Source organism: Schistocerca cancellata, chromosome 3, assembly GCF_023864275.1.
Source record: "Schistocerca cancellata isolate TAMUIC-IGC-003103 chromosome 3, iqSchCanc2.1, whole genome shotgun sequence".
Lineage (NCBI taxonomy): Eukaryota > Metazoa > Arthropoda > Insecta > Orthoptera > Acrididae > Schistocerca > Schistocerca cancellata.
In genome coordinates, this window is record NC_064628.1 from 894,350,457 (window position 1) to 894,371,486 (window position 21,030).

Consider the following 21,030-nt stretch of genomic DNA (forward strand, 5'->3'; position numbering starts at 1 on the left):
CACCCCAACTGGTGTGACGTAATTACTCTTAGCATGAACAGAGCACAATTCAGGAAGACGTTCATAGATCATCAAATAAATCTACTCTAGTAAAAACGCATTATGTCATTGAGACCCTATGTCCTGCGATTAGTGTGGTGTACTTAAATAACAAAAAAAAAAAAAAAGCAAAGCTACAATCGCCGTGCACCAGCATTCCAGGACCTTACAGGTAGACGCTAATTCTGATTGTCCGACCACACTCCCAAATATAACTCTCTAGCGATTCGACTCCCTTATGATATTAAAATAATGACGCTGTTGCCACGCAGGACTCGTAAAACGAAACTACAAGACAGTTCTGAATCTTCTTGGCAACAAGACGCACAATATCCTCTAAGGCGATAAAAACTGAGCCACACACTCGTGACCAAAATTCGTCAGCCTACTTTTCATCAACAAGGTAACAGATGAAAACACCATGACATAAGTTTGGTCATTGTACGCTTCGGACGTCTAAGTGTGTGGCCTAATGGCTAATCCGAATTATAATTCCAAAACGCCGGTTAACCCTCCCAATATCAATGGGCGTGTGTATATGTTTGTGGTGGGGGGAGGGGAGGCGGAGGGGGAATTTATGCCTGCCTTTTGAATATATTGTAACCGAGTCAGTTACTTTATAATTTAAGACTTTGGAAAAAGTATTTATTGGTTTTAATAAATTTTTCTACCCGATTCCGTAGATGTTTCAAATTTTTCCCTTAAACTGACTCCAAAAATTTATGTCTTTTTACGTGGCGATGATAAAGTCGGTAGTACACGTGTGCTGGTGTTGCTAAGAGTGTGCTAAAAGATATTTTCAGGTTCTAGAACCTACATGCAAATCAGTTCCTCTTTAAGAAGTATGCTGTTGATAAAATTCAACAGTAATTAACGCTAATGTTTTCCTGGCAAATTTTTTTAGGGTTAAAGTCACTGCCAATGCGACTGTTCATAGTTTCAATTTGTCAACATAAGATGAACGATTGCGCCACTGAGACTGAACTTTCATCAGCCACAGATCTTGCCTCGGCCGACAACAAAAGCGTTCTGCCTTAGACAATGGTCTGTCACCCATACTTATAAATTTCCTGCCAATTGTGACGTCAGGTGCATCTGTTTTCCTAATTTTCACACTTTTGGTGTTATTATGTGTTACACTGATTCCTCAAACGTCAAATTTCTAGTAACACTACTGGAAATAACTTTAAGACCATGATACGTCTTAGAAATGTGTTTTTGTGGTTGGGTTATTTTTCCTTCTTCCACCCTTCAGGACTTGAGATGAGTTCAACTGCTCGTTGCTAATGGGTGTCTGACCTCACAGTCTGCGTCTGTAGGAATCTTGCATCAAGACCCCAGAACCCTCCCACCCTATGTTTCGTTCTGCCGTTGCCATGGGCGATTGCCATTTTACTGGGATCTCAGCGGCCCTCAGCGCTACTAGGGTGGGACGTGGCTGTTGCTCGCTCCAGGGAATTAAAATTGAGGTATCTACGAATCCAGAGGTCGTATTACTATCTGGATTGCAATCAGTATCAAGTTTGACAGAGCTCACGTTAAAGATATGTTCAACTGCCATTTCTTCTTTTAATCTACTGACTTAGTTACGTTACTTACCTAGCAAGACATGAGCGTTGTCAGTGCTAGCTCAGATCACTGCCACATCACAAATTGTATCAAATGTTAACGATAGATATGTACGAAGGGGTGCTGAAAAGTAATGCCTCGCAGTTTTTTACGTGAAATCTCTTAAGGTTTTTTAAATAAAACAAAAGTTATTAGTATTCTACATCTTTATTCTTCATGTGTACATATTTGGAACCCTCTACCGCCAGAGGGCTCCGAATTGTAGCATCTAACATGCACTCCGTCTTCAGGCCACAAGTGGCCCACCGGGAGCATCCGACCGCCGTGTCATCCGCAGATGAGGATGCGGATAGGAGGGGCGTGTGGTCAGCACACCGCTCTCCCGGTCGTTATGATGGTTTTCTTTGACCGGAGCCGCTACTATTCGGTCGAGGAGCTCCTCAATTGGCATCACGAGGCTGAGTGCACCCCGAAAGCGTCTAACATGGCGGGGTAAAAATGGAAACGAGCGTATGGCATCTTTGGCCGGGTGGCCCCATCCGGGGAAGTTGGGCCGCCAAGTGCAAGGCTTATTTCAGTCGACGCCACACTGGGCGACTTGCGCGCCGGTGATGAGGATGAAATGATGATGAGGACAACACAACACCCAGTCCACGAGCGGAGAAAATCCCCAACCCGGCCGGGAATCGAACCGAGGCCCGCTTGCATGGGAGGCGAGCACGTTACCACCCGGCTAAGCAGGCGGACATGGCGGGGTGTAATGTAAATTGTCGGTGCGTGCAAAACTGCCTGCTGTAATCGAGTGTCCTCTGAGCTCAAACACAATGAGGTAACTCGAACAGAATGACCTCCTCCACGGCAATCAAGATGGATTCCTAAAACATCAGTAGTGCGAAAGCCAACTTCCTCTTGTCTCAGGTGACATCCTGAAGACCATGGGTGAAGCCAGTCAAGTGGACGTAGGATTTCCTCACTTACGAAAAGCATTTAATCCGATACTACACCAACGTTTTCTTAAAAAAAAAAAGATACGGATATGTGGAATATCGAACAAAATTGGTGCCTGGGTTTAGATTTATTGGTAGGGGCGACGAGATACACTACTGGCCATTAAAATAGCTACACCACGAAGATGACGTGCTGCAGACGCGAAATTTAACCGAAAGGAAGAAGATGCTGTGATATGCAAATGATTAGCTTTTCAGAGCATTCACACAAGTTGGGCGCCGGTGGCGACACCTACAACGTGCTGACATGAGGAACGTTTCCAACCGATTTCTCATACACAAACAGCAGTTGACTGGCATTGCCTGGTGAAACGTTGTTGTGATGCCTCGTGTAAGGAGGAGAAATGCGTACCATCACGTTTCCGACTTCGATAAAGGTCGGATTGTAGCCTATCGCGATTGCGGTTTATCGTATTGCGACACTGCTGGTCGAGATCCAATGACTGTTAGCAGAATACGGAATCTGTGGGGTCAGGTAGGTAATACGGAACGCCGTGCTGGATCCCAACGGCCTCGTATCACTAGCAGTCGAGATGACAGGCATCTTATCCACATGGCTGTAACGGATCGTGGAGCCACGTCTCGATCCGTGAGTCAACAGATGGGGACGCTTGCAAGACAACAACCATCTGCACGAACAGTTCGACGACGTTTGAAGCAGCATGGACTATCAGCTCGCAGACCATGGCTGCGGTTACCCTTGACGCTGCATCACAGTCAGGAGTCCCTGCGATGGCGTACTCAATGACGAACCTGGCTGCACGAATGGCGAAACGTCATTTTTACGGATGAATCCAGGTTCTGTTTACTGCACCATGATAGTCGCAATCGTGTTTGGCGACATCGCGGTGAACGCACATTGGAAGCGTATATTCGTTATTCGTCATCGCCATACTGACGTATAACCCGGCGTGATAGTATGGGGTGCCATTGGTTACACGTCTGGGTCACCTTTTGTTCGCATTGGCGGCACTTTGAACAGTGGACGTTACATTTCAGATGTGTTACGACCCGTGGCTCTAACCTTCATTCAATCCCTGCGAAACCCTACATTTCAGCAGGATAATGCACGACAGCATGTTGCAGGTCCTGTACGGGCCTTTCTGGATACAGAAGATGTTCGACTGCTGCCCTGGCCAGCACATTCTCCACATCTCTCACCAACTGAAAACGTCTCGTCAATGGTGGCCGAGCAGCTGGCTCGTCACAATACGCCAGTCACTACTCTTGTTGAAATGTGGTATCGTGTTGAAACTGCATGGGCAGCTGTACCTGTACACACCATCCAAGCTCTGTTTGACTCAATGCCCAGGCGTATCAAGGCCGTTACTACGGCCAGAGGTGGTTGTTCTGGGTACTGATTTCTCAGGATCTATGCACCCAAATTGCATGAAAATGTAATCATATGTCAGTTCTAGTATAATATATTTGTCCAATGAATACCCGTTTATCATCTGCATTTCTTCTTGGTGTAGCAATTTTACTGGCCAGTAGTGTATTATTTTAGGTAGAGAGACATCAACGGAAATAGCAATGACTTCAGGCATATCCCAAGGAAATGGGTTTGGATCCTTGTTGTTTACCTTTGCAGTTATGACGTGGCAGACAATACTAATAGTAACTTGAAAAATGTCGCCTTACCACCTTGAGCTGCTCGTAAAATACTTAACTTATACAACTATTTTCAGTCGTCTAACCGTCATCAGGTTAATGAAAGTATTCACGGCATCGTATTAGCTAACGTATTAGATCGTGATTGTCTGGTGATTAAACCACGAATAATACACCTGTTGTCAAATCGTCATATGAATTACGTAGCCAGTCAATAAAAACTGTGGTAGGGAGTGCACATGTTGATGTTAAAACTGTAATCGGCCTTAGCACAGTGAAGAGATTCATATCACACAGAGGCGACAGGTTGTATAAATAAAAGTAATTTAGCAGAAGCTCAAGGCGGCAATGCGACATTTTTCAAATATATAAGAGCTATGGGACACCACCTCCTAAAATATTTTGAGTCTTACATAGCCCTTTTGCAGGCTATGTAGTTAACTACTGTGGAAATGTCTCAGATATGGTTCAGATATTGGCTACTTGTCTTAAATGTCCAGAAATTTAAAATGTGGCCCTCATATGAACAAGAAAATAGTACCTCATGACTGCAATGTCAGTGGGTTACAGTTGGGATCAGTAAACTCATATGAATACCTGGGTGTAACAATTTGTAGTCATATGAAATGGAACTATCTTATATTCTCAGTCGTAACTAAACGAGGCAGCAGATTTCGTCTCATTTGTAGGATACTAGGGAAATGCCAACAGTCTAAAAGGGAGACTGCTTACAAAACAATCGTGGAACCCATCCTCCAAGACTGCTCAAGTGCGTAAGATCACATACGAGGTGCATTCAAGTTCTAAGGCCTCCGATTTTTTTTCTCCGGACTGATGACCTTAGCGGTTAAGTCCCATAAAATTTCACACAATTTTTTTTGTAAAAAAAATATTTAATTTTGGCACTTATCTTGCATGGATTCCCGCGTAGATTTCGTCGAAGTTGTTATGGTTCATCTTGTTGATTCTAGGATGATTCTACTTTACTGCTAGAAGGTCCAGATCTATATTTTAGCAATATTTGAAGACCTAACAAAGGCATTTTTCAGGAAATTCTTAATGATCAAACGATCCCAGATCAGAACAATGGTATGGTAGAAACAATTTTTGACTTTGTGTTCACGATCCACATTTTAATTAAACTTCTTGTAAATTCACATATACTTCTTAATTGTCACATCATCAAGAAAACAGTTTTGTATCAATCTCCATATATTTAATTTCCACTTTAACCAAACACAAGACTTGACTGTTCTTTTACAAAGCGAAATAACAACTTCACTTCTGCAGAGTGAAACAAAGACTCCTCTGTGCGCATTCGCGCCAAAACGGTTACAAGTAAGTCAAAAATTATGACAGTCTCACAGAAATGAATAGACACAAGAACCATATCACTGTAATATATCGATACGTCGGAGAACCTATACATTAATAAAACCAAATGTGAATATTGTTACAAAAATATGTCTGTTACTTCGCAGAAAAGTAGTACGATATTACTGGTATCGAGAACTGGGGTTGGAGTGCCGTATTAGTCACGTAAATAAAGAACAATTACAACTAGAAAGTCTTGTGACAGCGAGAGCGAGAGCACCAGCAGCAGCACAGTACTGTTTGTACAAAGCGTTTATTTTGCATTTTGTTTACGACTTTCCACTAAGGAAGGGATTCTATTTGTGTTTATCTGCTCTGCATAGTAACTAACACTTCTTGATAAAACTTTACGTAGTTTTCGTGTTAGATTTCTTAGTGTTTTCTTGATCGTTTAGAACAGAAAGCGCCCTAAAACCGTCATTTGTTTGTTTCGCGGCCGTTAGCCACTAGTCACTTGAATCAGCAGTTGTCTTGTGACAGCGAGAGCGAGAGCACCAGCAGCAGCACAGTACTGTGTGTATAAAGCGTTTATTTTGCATTTTGTTTACGACCTTCCACTAAGGAAGGGATTCTATTTGTGTTTATCTGCTCTGCATAGTAACTAACAGTTCTTGATAAAACTTTACGTAGTTTTCGTGTTAGATTTCTTAGTGTTTTCTTGATCGTTTAGAACAGAAAGCGCCCTAAAACCGTCTTTGTTTGTTTCGCGGCCGTTAGCCACTAGTCACTTGAATCAGCAGTTGTCTTGTGACAGCCATAGCGAGAGCACCAGCAGCAGCGAGTACTGTTTGTATAAAGCGTTTTTGTACTTATTTGCTGCGCTTAGCTTTTAAATAGTTTTTCTGGGAAAACCTAGCGTAGTTTTCGCGTCTCGTATTTCAGTGAGTGTTTCTTGATTATCAGAGTAGCTCATCAGAAGATTATCTTGGGAATTTGTCACCGTATAGGGTAGGGTAAACATAGTCATGTGTAGGGACTGTGGTTGTTGTGAGCGGACGCAAGGAGAATTGGCCACTCTTCGGGGGCAGGTGGAGGCTTTGTCTGTTAGGCTCATCGAGCTCGAGGCGCAGGCGTCGGCTCGTAGTGGCGTTGGGGCAACTGCGGTGAGACCTATGCCTACTTCGGTGGCCTTGGAATCACATGGAACCCCTGATGTCGCTGCGTCTTCCGGCAGTGAGCATCTTACCGGTCAGCCATCACTCCAGGGTGAATGGCGGACAGTGGTGGGCTCTCGCGTGCCTGGCCGAAAGGCGAAGGTGGGATCTGGCCGCGTGGCAGCTGCCTTACCCCTTTCCAACAGGTACGGGGTGCTTCCTAGTGGTGATGACATCGTTTCCGAGCCACCACAGGATGCCTCGCCTGTTGGGCCAGTGGCCGATTCTCCGGCAAGGTCCCGACAGTCACAGAGGGCGGGCCTATTAGTTATAGGGAGCTCCAACGTTAGGCGGGTTATGGAGCCCCTCAGGAAAATAGCGGGTAGGTCGGGGAAGAATGCCAGTGTGCACTCGGTGTGCTTGCCGGGGGGTCTCGTCCGTAATGTGGAGGAGGCCCTTCCGGCAGCTATTGAACGCACTGGGTGTGACCGGCTGCAGATAGTAGCACATGTCGGAACGAATGACGCCTGCCGCTTGGGTTCTGAGGCCATCCTTGGTTCCTTCCGGCGGCTGGCTGATTTGGTGAAGACAACCAGCATCGCACGCGGAGTGCAAGCTGAACTTAATATCTGCAGCATAGTGCCCAGAGTCGATCGCGGTCCTCTGGTTTGGAGCCGTGTGGAGGGTCTAAACCAGAGGCTCAGACGACTCTGCGACTATAATGGTTGCAAATTCATCGACCTCCGTTATTGGGTGGAGAACTGTAGGGCCCCCCTAGACAGGTCAGGCGTGCACTACACACCGGAAGCAGCTACTAGGGTAGCAGAGTACGTGTGGCGTGCACACGGGGGTTTTTTAGGTTAGAGGGACCCCCCCCTTGGGCGAAACGATAAAATACCTGACGGCTTACCAGAGAGGACATTATCATCGTTGATAACGAACGTCCGTCCTCAGAGACCAAAAACAGGAAAAGTTAACGTAATATTGGTAAACTGCAGGAGTATCCAGGGCAAGGTTCCTGAATTAGTATCTCTTATTGAAGGAAATAGTGCGCATATAGTATTAGGAACGGAAAGTTGGTTAAAACCGGAAGTGAACAGTAACGAAATCCTAGACACAGAATGGAATATATACCGCAAGGATAGGATAAACGCCAATGGTGGAGGAGTATTTATAGCAGTAAAGAATTCAATAATATCCAGTGAAGTTATTAGCGAATGCGAATGTGAAATAATCTGGGTTAAGCTAAGTATCAAAGGTGGGTCAGATATGATAGTCGGATGCTTCTATAGACCACCTGCATCAGCAACCGTAGTAGTTGAGCGCCTCAGAGAGAACCTGCAGAACGTCGTGAAGAAGTTTCGTGATCATACTATTGTAATAGGGGGAGACCTCAATCTACCAGGTATAGAATGGGATAGTCACACAATCAGAACTGGAGCCAGGGACAGAGACTCTTGTGACATTATCCTGACTGCCTTGTCCGAGAATTACTTCGAGCAGATAGTTAGAGAACCAACTCGTGAAGCTAACGTTTTAGACCTCATAGCAACAAATAGACCGGAACTTTTCGACTCCGTGAATGTAGAAGAGGGTATCAGTGATCATAAGTCAGTGGTTGCATCAATGACTACAAGTGTAATAAGAAATGCCAAGAAAGGAAGGAAAATATATTTGCTTAACAAGAGTGATAGGGCACAAATCGCAGAATATCTGAGTGACCACCATCAAACGTTCATTTCTGAGGAAGAGGATGTGGAACAAAAATGGAAAAAATTCAGAAACATCGTCCAGTACGCCTTAGATAAGTTCGTACCGACTAAGGTCCAAAGCGAGGGAAAAGATCCACCGTGGTATAACAATCATGTACGAAAGGTAATACGGAAAAAAAGAAAGCTTCATCATAGGTTTAAGAGTAGTCGAATCATAGCTGACAAGAAAAAGCTGAACGAAGCGAAAAAAAGCGTAAAGAGAGCAATGAGAGAAGCATTCAACGAATTCGAACATAAAACATTGGCAAACAATCTAAACAAGAACCCTAAAAAGTTTTGGTCATATGTAAAATCGGTAAGCGGATCTAAATCCCCTATTCAGTCACTCGTTGACCACGATGGCACCGAAACAGAGGACGACCGAAGAAAGGCAGAAATACTGAATTCAGTGTTCCGAAACTGTTTCACTGCGGAAAATCGTAACACGGTCCCTGACTTCAGCCGTCGCACGGACGCCAAAATGGAAAATATTGAAATAAACGATATCGGAATTGAAAAACAACTGCTATCACTTAGTAGCGGAAAAGCATCCGGACCAGACGAGATACCCTTAAGATTCTACAGTGATTATGCTAAAGAACTTGCCCCCTTTCTATCAGCAATTTATCGTAGATCGCTGGAAGAACGTAAAGTACCTAGCGACTGGAAGAAAGCGCAGGTCGTTCCCATTTTCAAGAAGGGTCATAAATCAGATGCGAATAATTATAGGCCTATTTCGCTTACGTCAATCTGTTGTAGAATAATGGAACATGTTTTGTGTTCTCGTATTATGACGTTCTTAGATAATACAAATCTCCTTCATCATAACCAACATGGATTCCGCAAACAGAGATCATGTGAAACTCAGCTCGCCCTATTTGCCCAAGAAATTCACAGTGCCGTAGACACTGGCGAGCAGATTGATGCCGTATTCCTGGACTTCAGGAAGGCATTTGATACGGTTCCGCACTTACGTTTAATGAAAAAAATACGAGCTTACGGAATATCGGTCCAGGTTTGTGATTGGATTCAGGATTTCCTAGAAGAAAGAACACAACATGTCATTCTTAACGGTTCAAAATCTGCAGATGTAGAGGTAATTTCGGGAGTACCGCAAGGAAGCGTGATAGGACCTTTATTGTTTACAATATACATAAATGACTTAGTTGACAACATCGGTAGCTCCGTGAGGCTATTTGCAGATGACACGGTTGTCTACAAGAAAGTAGCAACATCAGAAGACTCGTACGTACTCCAGGAAGACCTGCAGAGGATTAATGCATGGTGCGACAGCTGGCAGCTTTCCCTAAACGTAGATAAATGTAATATAATGCGCATACATAGGGGCAGAAATCCATTCCAGTACGATTATGCCATAGGTGGTAAATCATTGGAAGCGGTAACGACCGTAAAATACTTAGGAGTTACAATCCGGAGCGATCTGAAGTGGAATGATCACATAAAACAAATAGTGGGAAAAGCAGGCGCCAGGTTGAGATTCATAGGAAGAATTCTAAGAAAATGTGACTCATCGACGAAAGAAGTAGCTTACAAAACGCTTGTTCGTCCGATTCTTGAGTATTGCTCATCAGTATGGGACCCTTACCAGGTTGGATTAATAGAAGAGATAGACATGATCCAGCGAAAAGCAGCGCGATTCGTCATGGGGACATTTAGTCAGCGCGAGAGCGTTACGGAGATGCTGAACAAGCTCCAGTGGCGGACACTTCAAGAAAGGCGTTACGCAATACGGAGAGGTTTATTATCGAAATTACGAGAGAGCACATTCCGGGAAGAGATGGGCAACATATTACTACCGCCCACATATATCTCGCGTAATGATCACAACGAAAAGATCCGAGAAATTAGAGCAAATACGGAGACTTACAAGCAGTCGTTCTTCCCACGCACAATTCGTGAATGGAACAGGGAAGGGGGGATCAGATAGTGGTACAATAAGTACCCTCCGCCACACACCGTAAGGTGGCTCGCGGAGTATAGATGTAGATGTAGATTCGAACGTATCCAGATCGCGGTTGTCCGATGCATGGGTCCCTCTACCTCCGAGGTCATTCAGTCACCAGGGTTTACAATTGCCGCCATGTCTTGGCATAGACGTGGTTTCCTCAAAATGGTTCAAATGGCTCTGAGCACTATGGGACTCAACAGCTTAGGTCATAAGTCCCCTAGAACTTAGAACTACTTAAACCTAACTAACCTAAGGACATCACATACACCCATGCCCGAGGCAGGATTCGAACCTGCGACCGTAGCAGTCCCGCGGTTCCGGACTAGAGCGCCAGAACCGCTAGACCACCGCGGCCGGCAGACGTGGTTTCCTCTGTTCGGTGAAAAATACCGGTTCAGACGTGTCCATGTGGCTCCACACAGCACCTCTGGAACTGTTGTCAGTGTTTATACACTCCTGGAAATGGAAAAAAGAACACATTGACACCGGTGTGTCAGACCCACCATACTTGCTCCGCACACTGCGAGAGGGCTGTACAAGCAATGATCACACGCACGGCACAGCGGACACACCAGGAACCGCGGTGTTGGCCGTCGAATGGCGCTAGCTGCGCAGCATTTGTGCACCGCCGCCGTCAGTGTAAGCCAGTTTGCCGTGGCATACGGAGCTCCATCGCAGTCTTTAACACTGGTAGCATGCCGCGACAGCGTGGACGTGAACCGTATGTGCAGTTGACGGACTTTGAGCGAGGGCGTATAGTGGGCATGCGGGAGGCCGGGTGGACGTACCGCCGAATTGCTCAACACGTGGGGCGTGAGGTCTCCACAGTACATCGATGTTGTCGCCAGTGGTCGGCGGAAGGTGCACGTGCCCGTCGACCTGGGACCGGACCGCAGCGACGCACGGATGCACGCCGAGACCGTAGGATCCTACGCAGTGCCATAGGGGACCGCACCGCCACTTCCCAGCAAATTAGGGACACTGTTGCTCCTGGGGTATCGGCGAAGACCATTCGCAACCGTCTCCATGAAGCTGGGCTACGGTCCCGCACACCGTTAGGCCGTCTTCCGCTCACGCCCCAACATCGTGCAGTCCGCCTCCAGTGGTGTCGCGACAGGCGTGAATGGAGGGACGAATGGAGACGTGTCGTCTTCAGCGATGAGAGTCGCTTCTGCCTTGGTGCCAATGATGGTCGTATGCGTGTTTGGCGCCGTGCAGGCGAGCGCCACAATCAGGACTGCATACGACCGAGGCACACAGGGCCAACACCCGGCATCATGGTGTGGGGAGCGATCTCCTACACTGGCCGTACACCACTGGTGATCGTCGAGGGGACACTGAATAGTGCACGGTACATCCAAACCGTCATCGAACCCATCGTTCTACCATTCCTATACCGGCAAGGGAACTTGCTGTTCCAACAGGACAATGCACGTCCGCATGTATCCCGTGCCACCCAACGTCCTCTAGAAGGTGTAAGTCAACTACCCTGGCCAGCAAGATCTCCGGATCTGTCCCCCATTGAGCATGTTTGGGACTGGATGAAGCGTCGTCTCACGCGGTCTGCACGTCCAGCACGAACGCTGGTCCAACTGAGGCGCCAGGTGGAAATGGCATGGCAAGCCGTTCCACAGGACTACATCCAGCATCTCTACGATCGTCTCCATGGGAGAATAGCAGCCTGCATTGCTGCGAAAGGTGGATATACACTGTACTAGTGCCGACATTGTGCATGCTCTGTTGCCTGTGTCTATGTGCCTGTGGTTCTGTCAGTGTGATCATGTGATGTATCTGACCCCAGGAATGTGTCAATAAAGTTTCCCCTTCCTGGGACAATGAATTCACGGTGTTCTTATTTCAATTTCCAGGAGTGTAGATGTAGAACTGGCAGTGTCATGGTGCACAACAAAAACATCTCGTCTGTCTGCAAAATGTTTATTGTTAACAAAACAGTTTACAAATTATTTAACATCAAATAACATTCTGGATGAGTACCAGTCTGTTTTCCGGAAAAAAACAGCAGCACCACTATCGTTCTTCTAAAAGTGACTGACGAACCGAAACCAGCTATGGCCAAACAACAGGCGGCTATTGTGCCCATTTTGAATCTCAGAAAAGCTTTCGACACTGTCAACTTTGATATTGTATTGGCTAAATTATTAAGTAAACAATTTTCTTCAAGTGCAATACAATGATTCCACTCATACCCTACATCCCACTAACAGAGTTAATGATCTGAACAGAGTGGTCACGATCGAGGAATGTAGTACAGTGGTCCCAAAAGGATCCATATTGGGCCCATTACTTTTCTCATTATATGTTACACATGAGTCGCCTATTATCTCCCATTTGATATACCGTTTATATGCTGACGGCCTTCCGTTACACTTAGGTGTGAGCCCAACAAACCTGTGCACAGCCATCGAGCACATAAATGCTGACTTCCTTTCTTTACAAGGGTGGGCGCAGAACATACATTTGAAACTTAACCCATCTAAAATGCAGGCAGTCTTAGTTGTTGAAAAAAGACTTATTACACCTCAGTTCAGAGAATCTCTTTCAGTCTTAATCCTAAATAGCATAGAAATAACCTTATCTATTTCTACGAAGATACTGACCGTCATTTAGACTGAACTGAACACCCAACTGCATTCTGTAAGAAGGCATCATTTTCATTTCATTCGCTACAGTAATATAAAAAAGCGTTTCCTATCGATAGTTACTATTAAAATCAGTCTTGATCACAAATTTATTTATTCTGGTAACCGATTTCGACCACGCCTGTGATCACATTCAGAATGTGAAAATTATATAAAACTACAAAGTTATAAAACGATGAATTGCCAAAATGCTGTATGATCAGGAGCCTCCTTCTGGTGGTAAATCACTGCTAGATAGAGCAGTGTACGTCTCACTTATATACAGGAGGCTCCGCCCACTTTTTACAGAATGATGTCATCGCTAACCAGTAGGTTAAAAGTCAAATAACAACGTAAAATTTCGTAATTAAAAGAACAATAGCAAGAATGAAAAATAAAATTACATAGAACTTAGATGGTTCAACAGCTATTGCCAGGTAAGATATGTAAATATATTAAACCTATGAGATAAATAAAAATCGTTTCGGCAGTACATGGGTTGCCCTCTCTTGGCCTGTTGGAGAACCATTTGGAAGCTACTGGTTGCCATGGTAAGTATAGACGCCATTCCAAAGATGTGTCAACAGGCAGCAGCATATAAGTAAGTCGTGCACTGCTCTATCTGGCAATGATTTACCACCAGGAGGAGGATCCTGCTCATAGAGCATTTTGGTAACTCATCGTTTTATAACTTTGTAGTTTTATATAATTTTCTTTAATGTATGTAGCCCTCTTACCAGATTTTGTATTTGACTTGTAGGTCTGAAGATGACACAGCCGTGGTGGAAACCGGTTACCAGAATAAATAAATTTGTGATCAAGACCGATTTTAATAGTAATTGTTAGTAATAACATTGATTACCGTCTGCTCCCACGATGTATCCAAAAGTGATTTCCTATCGAGATTACAAAGCAACTCGCAGAGCAACTAATACTCTCCATCTTTGAGTATGGTGATGGTACTCTCCAAGGACTTTTGTATTAGAGTTCATGCCGGTTGGATGAATGGTTGTGTGCAATACATTTGTGACGTAAGCTATTTCGATCCTATCACTCCTGCCTACGAACAATTATCGTGGCTACGTGGTTAAAAGCGTAGAGATTATCATACCATGTGTTTGCTCTATCGCTTCTCAATCATTGTACTCTTTCTTATTTAGCTTCAACCCTTGCACTAGTATCTGAACAATACAGTAGAAACACTCGTTCTCGCTAAGTAAAATTGTCTCTGTACAATCACATGACACTACTGTGTTTTCTGAATCATTTTCTGTATCAGGAACCTACTCTGAAACAATCCTTTTCGAAATATTAGTGAAATTAAAATCCTTTCGAACTTCAAAAGACAGATAATGGCCCACCTTATACTGCAGTAGCAACCTCTTCCACATGTTTGTCTGTAGCTCACTTTCGTCAGCTCTCCCTCTCCCACCACTTTTCCCTTCCCTTGCCTGTAGAGTTCTCTACATCAAATCCTCCCCTATCCTAACACCCATTGTCACTTTCACTTCGATCTCTTCCTCTTTCATTATTCCTAGCACTTCTATAATTCCGAACAAGGCTTCAAAACTGCTACATTATTCAACATTATTTCTGTCTCGATTATTTTATTATTGTAATTACTGTTACTGTTATTATTGTCAATTTTTACTTTTATTAATAATGCACAATTAATTATTATTGAATTTAATGAATAAAAATAATAATCAATATCATTCTTAATACCACCATTATTTTATCATCATTACTGGTGTTACTATTATTACTATTATTATTGCCTATTATTATTTTCCATTAATAGTGAAATTTATTATTATTATGATTGTTACGCAATATTTTTTGTGTGTGTTGTGCCTTTCCAGATGTAAGAGAGGGCCTTAAGGCCCTAATATAGTCAGGCTAAATACGCAGTAAATAAATAAATAAATAATGTGTATTGATGCTTTTCACGGAGATTAACGTCACTGCACAGTGTTACTGCTACCAGACTCTCCAGCGACCATGCAATTAAATTTCATCAGTGATACATTCCTCCACTCGCAAATAGCTGTAAGTACATAGATACCAAATTCCACTAGAAACACTAATTCACAGGGGTTCTTCATGAACATGACAACAAAAACAACAATAATAATAATAGCGGTAATAAAATAATATGATATAAAAATACGACATACCAAGTACAGACTGTTGTGGCAACCACTTGGACAGTTTGACGTTAGGTGGCAGGTCTGTCGTGTCGTCCTCCTCCCATTTCCAGAGCACTCTCTGCGGCAGCTGGGAGAAGGCGTCGAGGAAAGCCCGTCGCTTTTCTGGTGGCATTGCGCTACTCAGTACATTGGTACCCAGGCTAAAGTAGATAACACCTTCAGTGGCCTGATCCAGCCAGTACTGAATTTCCTGTCGGTGAAACACACTGCATGTTCTGAAGTGAAATGGAAGTTATACAACGATCAAGAAAATCAATTAGTCGTATGGACTGGCTTTGTGACTGCCCATTAAAAAAATAGACAATAGTGGTATGCTGTCATGTTGGAGATATCCCTCCCGTTGCCATGGATAGAGCAATACTTAAACATGTCACAGGATCAAAATGTGTTCTACATCTACATCTACATCTACATCTATACTCCGCAAGCCACCCAACGGTGTGTGGCGGAGGGCACTTTACGTGCCACTGTCATTACCTCCCTTTCCTGTTCCAGTCGCGTATGGTTCGCGGGAAGAACGACTGTATGAAAGCCTCCGTGCGCGCTCTAATCTCTCTAATTTTAGATTCGTGACCTCCTCGGGAGGTATAAGTAGGGGGAAGCAATATATTCGATACCTCATTCAGAAACGCACCCTCTCGAAACCTGGCGAGCAAGCTACACCGCGATGCAGAGCGACTCTCTTGCAGAGTCTGCCACTTGAGTTTGTGAAACATCTCCGTAACGCTATCACGGTTACCAAATAACCCTGTGACGAAACGCGCCGCTCTTCTTTGGATCTTCTCCATCTCCTCCGTCAACCCGATCTGGTACGGATCCCACACTGATGAGCAATACTCAAGTATAGGTCGAACGAGTGTTTTGTAAGCCACCTCCTTTGTTGATGGACTACATTTTCTAAGGACTCTCCCAATGAATCTCAACCTGGTACCATCCTTACCAACAATTAATTTTATATGATCATTCCACTTCAAATCGTTCCGCACGCATACTCCCAGATATTTTACAGAAGTAACTGCTACCAGTGTTTGTTCCGCTATCATATAATCATACAATAAAGGATCCTTCTTTCTATGTATTCGCAATACATTACATTTGTCTATGTTAAGGGTCAGTTGCCACTCCCTGCACCAAGTGCCTATCCGCTCCAGATCTTCCTGCATTTCGCTACAATTTTCTAATGCTGCAACTTCTCTGTATACTACAGCATCATCCGCGAAAAGCCGCATGGAACTTCCGACTCTATCTACTAGGTCATTTATATATAGTGTGAAAAGCAATGGTCCCATAACACTCCCCTGTGGCACGCCAGAGGTTACTTTAACGTCTGTAGACGTCTCTCCATTGATAACAACATGCCGTGTTCTGTTTGCTAAAAACTCTTCAATCCAGCCACACAGCTGGTCTGATATTCCGTAGGCTCTTACTTTGTTTATCAGGCGACAGTGCGGAACTGTATCGAACGCCTTCCGGAAGTCAAGAAAAAAAGCATCTACCTGGGAGCCTGTATCTAATATTTTCTGGGTCTCATGAACAAATAAAGCGAGTTGGGTCTCACACGATCGCTGTTTCCGGAATCCATGTTGATTCCTACATAGTAGATTCTCGGTTTCCAAAAACGACATGATACTCGAGCAAAAAACATGTTCTAAAATTCTACAACAGATCGACGTCAGAGATATAGGTCTATAGTTTTGCGCATCTGCTCGACGACCCTTCTTGAAGACTGGGACTACCTGTGCTCTTTTCCAATCATTTGGAACCTTCCGTTCCTCTAGAGACTTGCGGTACACGGCTGTTAGAAGGGGGGCAAGTTCTTTCGCGTACTCTGTGTAGAATCGAATTGGTATCCCGTCAGGTCCAGTGGACTTTCCTCTGTTGAGTGATTCCAGTTGCTTTTCTGTTCCTTGGACACTTATTTCGATGTCAGCCATTTTTTCGTTTGTGCGAGGATTTAGAGAAGGAACTGCAGTGCGGTCTTCCTCTGTGAAACAGCTTTGGAAAAAGGTGTTTAGTATTTCAGCTTTACGCGTGTCATCCTCTGTTTCAATGCCTTCATCATCCCGGAGTGTCTGGATATGCTGTTTCGAGCCACTTACTGATTTAACGTAAGAACAGAACTTCCTAGGATTTTCTGTCAAGTCGGTACATAGAATTTTACTTTCGAATTCACTGAACGCTTCACGCATAGCCCTCCTTACGCTAACTTTGACATCGTTTAGCTTCTGTTTGTCTGAGAGATTTTGGCTGCGTTTAAACTTGGAGCGAAGCTCTCTCTGCTTTCGCAGTAGTTTCCTAACTACGGTGGGTTTTTCCCGTCCCTCACAGTTTTACTCGGCACATACCTGTTTAAAACGCATTTTACGATTGCCTTGAACTTTTTCCATAAACACTCAACATTGTAAGTGTCGGAACAGAAATTTTCGTTTTGATCTGTTAGGTAGTCTGAAATCTGCCTTCTATTACTCTTGCTAAACAGATAAACCTTCCTCCCTTTTTTTATATTCCTATTAACTTCCATATTCAGGGATGCTGAAACGGCCTTATGATCACTGATTCCCTGTTCTGCACATACAGAGTCGAAAAGTTCGGATCTGTTTGTTATCAGTAGGTCCAAGATGTTATCTCCACGAGGCGGTTCTCTGTTTAATTGCTCGAGGTAATTTTCGGATAATGCACTCAGTATAATGTCACTCGATGCTCTGTCCCTACCACCCGTCCTAAACATCTGAGTGTCCCAGTCTATATCTGGTAAATTGAAATCTCCACCTAAGACTATAACATGCTGAGAAAATTTATGTAAAATGTATTCCAAATTTTCTCTCAGCTGTTCTGCCACTAATGCTGCTGAGTCGGGAGGTCGGTAAAAGGAGCCAATTATTAACCTAGCTCGGTTGTTGAGTGTAACCTCCACTCATAATAATTCACAGAAACTATCCACTTCTACTTCACTACAGAATAAATTACTACTAATAGCGACGAACACTCCACCACCGGTTGCATGCAATCTATCGGTTCTAAACACCGTCTGTACCTTTGTAAAAATTTCGGCAGAATTTATCTCTGGCTTCAGCCAGATTTCTGTACCTATAACGATTTCAGCTTCGGTGCTTTCTATCAGCGCTTGAAGTTCCGGTACTTTACCAACGCAGCTTCGACAGTTTACAATTACAATACCGATTGCTGCTTGGTCCCCGCATGTCCTGACTTTGCCCCGCACCCGTTGAGGCTGTTGCCCTTTCTGTACTTGCCCAAGGCCATCTAACCTAAAAAACCGCCCAGCCCACGCCACACAACCCCTGCTACCCGTGTAGCCGCTTGTTGCGTGTAGTGGACTCCTGACCTATCCAGCGGAACCCGAAACCCCACCACCCTATGGCGCAAGTCGAAGAATCTGCAGCCCACATGGTCGCAGAACCGTCTCAGCCTCTGATTCAGACCCTCCACTCGGCTCTGTACCAAAGGTCCGCAGTCAGTCCTGTCGACGATGCTGCAGATTGTGAGCTCTGCTTTCACCCCGCTAGCGAGACTGGCAGTCTTCACTAAATCAGATAGCCGCCGGAAGCCAGAGAGGATTTCCTCCGATCCATAGCGATACACATCATTGGTGCCGACATGAGCGACCACCTGCAGATGCAGCACCCTGTACCCTTCATGGCATCTGGAAGGACCCTTTCCGCATCTGGAATGACTCCCCCCGGTATGCACACGGAGTGCACATTGGTTTTCTTCCCCTCTCTTGCTGCCATATCCCTAAGGGGCCCCATTACGCGCCTGACGTTGGAGCTCCCAACTACCAGTAAGCCCACTCTATTATGGAGGATATAAGCTGGTAATGTGGCTCGGGGAAAAGATGGCATGTGGTCAAAATAAGGGGTAGATTGGAGCCAAATTTATCAAAAAAGACCAAGGGGAAGACAACTGGGCAGATGGGGCAGAGACTTGAAAAAGACAGCTGGAGTGAACTGGCAGCGGTAATCTCAATATCAGGAGAAATGGAAGAATCTGCAGGGATCCTACATAGCCGGCCGACTCGAAAGGGCCACATCACCATGTCACTGAACTGACGGACGTTGATGATCATTATGAAGTGGGGGGATTGAGACATGACATAACTGTGTGCATCCCAAACTGTTTGCTGTCGAAAACTGAGCCCATTGGCTGCCCCTGGATGCTGCCAGACTGCCACAGTTTCAACATCCCAATAGTTTAAAGTCGCCATGCCAACGGTTTCCGTCAGATCACCGAAGTAAAGCGCTGTCGGGCTTAGCTAGCACTTGGATGGGTCACCGTCCAGGTCTGCCGAATGTTGTTGGCAAGGGGGGGGGGGGGGGGAAGGGGAGGGGGGGGGCACCCAGCCTTTGTGAGGTCAGTTGAGGAGCTACTTGATTGAGAAGTAGCGGCTCCGGTCACGAAAACTGACAGCGGATGGGAGATCGGTGTTCTGACCACATGCTTATTCGTATCCGCATCCAGTGACGACTAAGGTCTGAGGATGACACGGCGGCCGGTCGGTACCAGCAGCACTTCAAGATATGGTCAAACGGTGTTTGTCTGTTGTTATAATATCGTCATACTGTCACTACTACGAGGTGCATTCAAGTTCTAAGGCCTCCGATTTTTTTTCTAATTAACTACTCACCCGAAATCGATGAAACTGGCGTTACTTCTCGACGTAATCGCCCTGCAGACGTAAACATTTTTCACAACGCTGACGCCATGATTTCATGGCAGCGGCGAAGCCTCCTTTAGGAGTCTGTTTTGACCACTGGAAAATCGCTAAGGCAATAGCAGCACGGCTGGTGAATGTGCGACCACGGAGAGTGTCTTTCATTGTTGGAAAAAGCCAAAAGTCACTAGCAGCCAGGTCAGGTGAGTAGGGAGCACGAGGAATCACTTCAGAGTTGTTATCAAGAAGAAACTATTGCGTAACGTTAGCTCGATGTGCGGGTGCGTTGTATTGGTGAAACAGCACACGCGCAGCCCTTCCCGGATGTTTTTGTTGCAGTGCAGGAAGGAATTTGTTCTTCAAAACATGTTCGTAGGATGCACCTGTTACCGTGGTGCCCTTTGGAACGCAATGGGTAAGGACTACGCCCTCGCTGTCCCAGAGCATGGACACCATCATTTTTTCAGCACTGGCGGTTACCCGAAATTTTTTTGGTGGCGGTGAATCTGTGTGCTTCCATTGAGCTGACTGGCGCTTTGTTTCTGGATTTAAAAATGGCATCCACGTCTCATCCATTGTCACAACCGACGAAAAGAAAGTCCCATTCGTGCTGTCGGATTGCGTCAACATTGCTTGGCAACATGCCACACGGGCAGCCATGTGGTCGTCCGTCAGCATTCGTGGCACCCACCTGGATGACACTTTTCGCATTTTCAGGTCGTCATGCAGGATTGTGTGCACAGAACCCACAGAAATGCCAACTCTGGAGGCGATCTGTTCAACAGTCATTCGGCGATCCCCCAAAACAATTCTCTCCACTTTCTCGATCATGTCGTCATACTGGCTTGTGCGCGCTCGAGGTTGTTTCGGTTTGTTGTCACACAATGTTCTGCCTTCATTAAACTGTCGCACCCACGAACGCACTTTCGACACATCCATAACTCCATCACCATGTGTCTCCTTTAATTGTCGATGAACTTCAATTGGTTTCACACCACGCAAATTCAGAAAACGAATGATTGCACGCTGTTCAAGTAAGGAAAACGTCGCCATTTTAAGTATTTAAAACAGTTCTCATTCTCGCCGCTGGCGGTAAAA

The 21,030-nt window shown here is 45.0% G+C and overlaps 1 protein-coding gene across 1 annotated transcript in view; it reads right to left on the bottom strand.

Moving 5' to 3' along the window:
• LOC126176632 (UDP-glucosyltransferase 2-like) overlaps positions 1-21,030 on the bottom strand; it is a 65,481-nt gene that overhangs the window by 11,200 nt on the left and 33,251 nt on the right. The window contains exon 3 of the mRNA XM_049923791.1: positions 15,231-15,444. Within this exon, the coding sequence (XP_049779748.1) occupies positions 15,231-15,444 (214 nt within the window). The remainder of the gene's footprint in view (positions 1-15,230; positions 15,445-21,030) is intronic.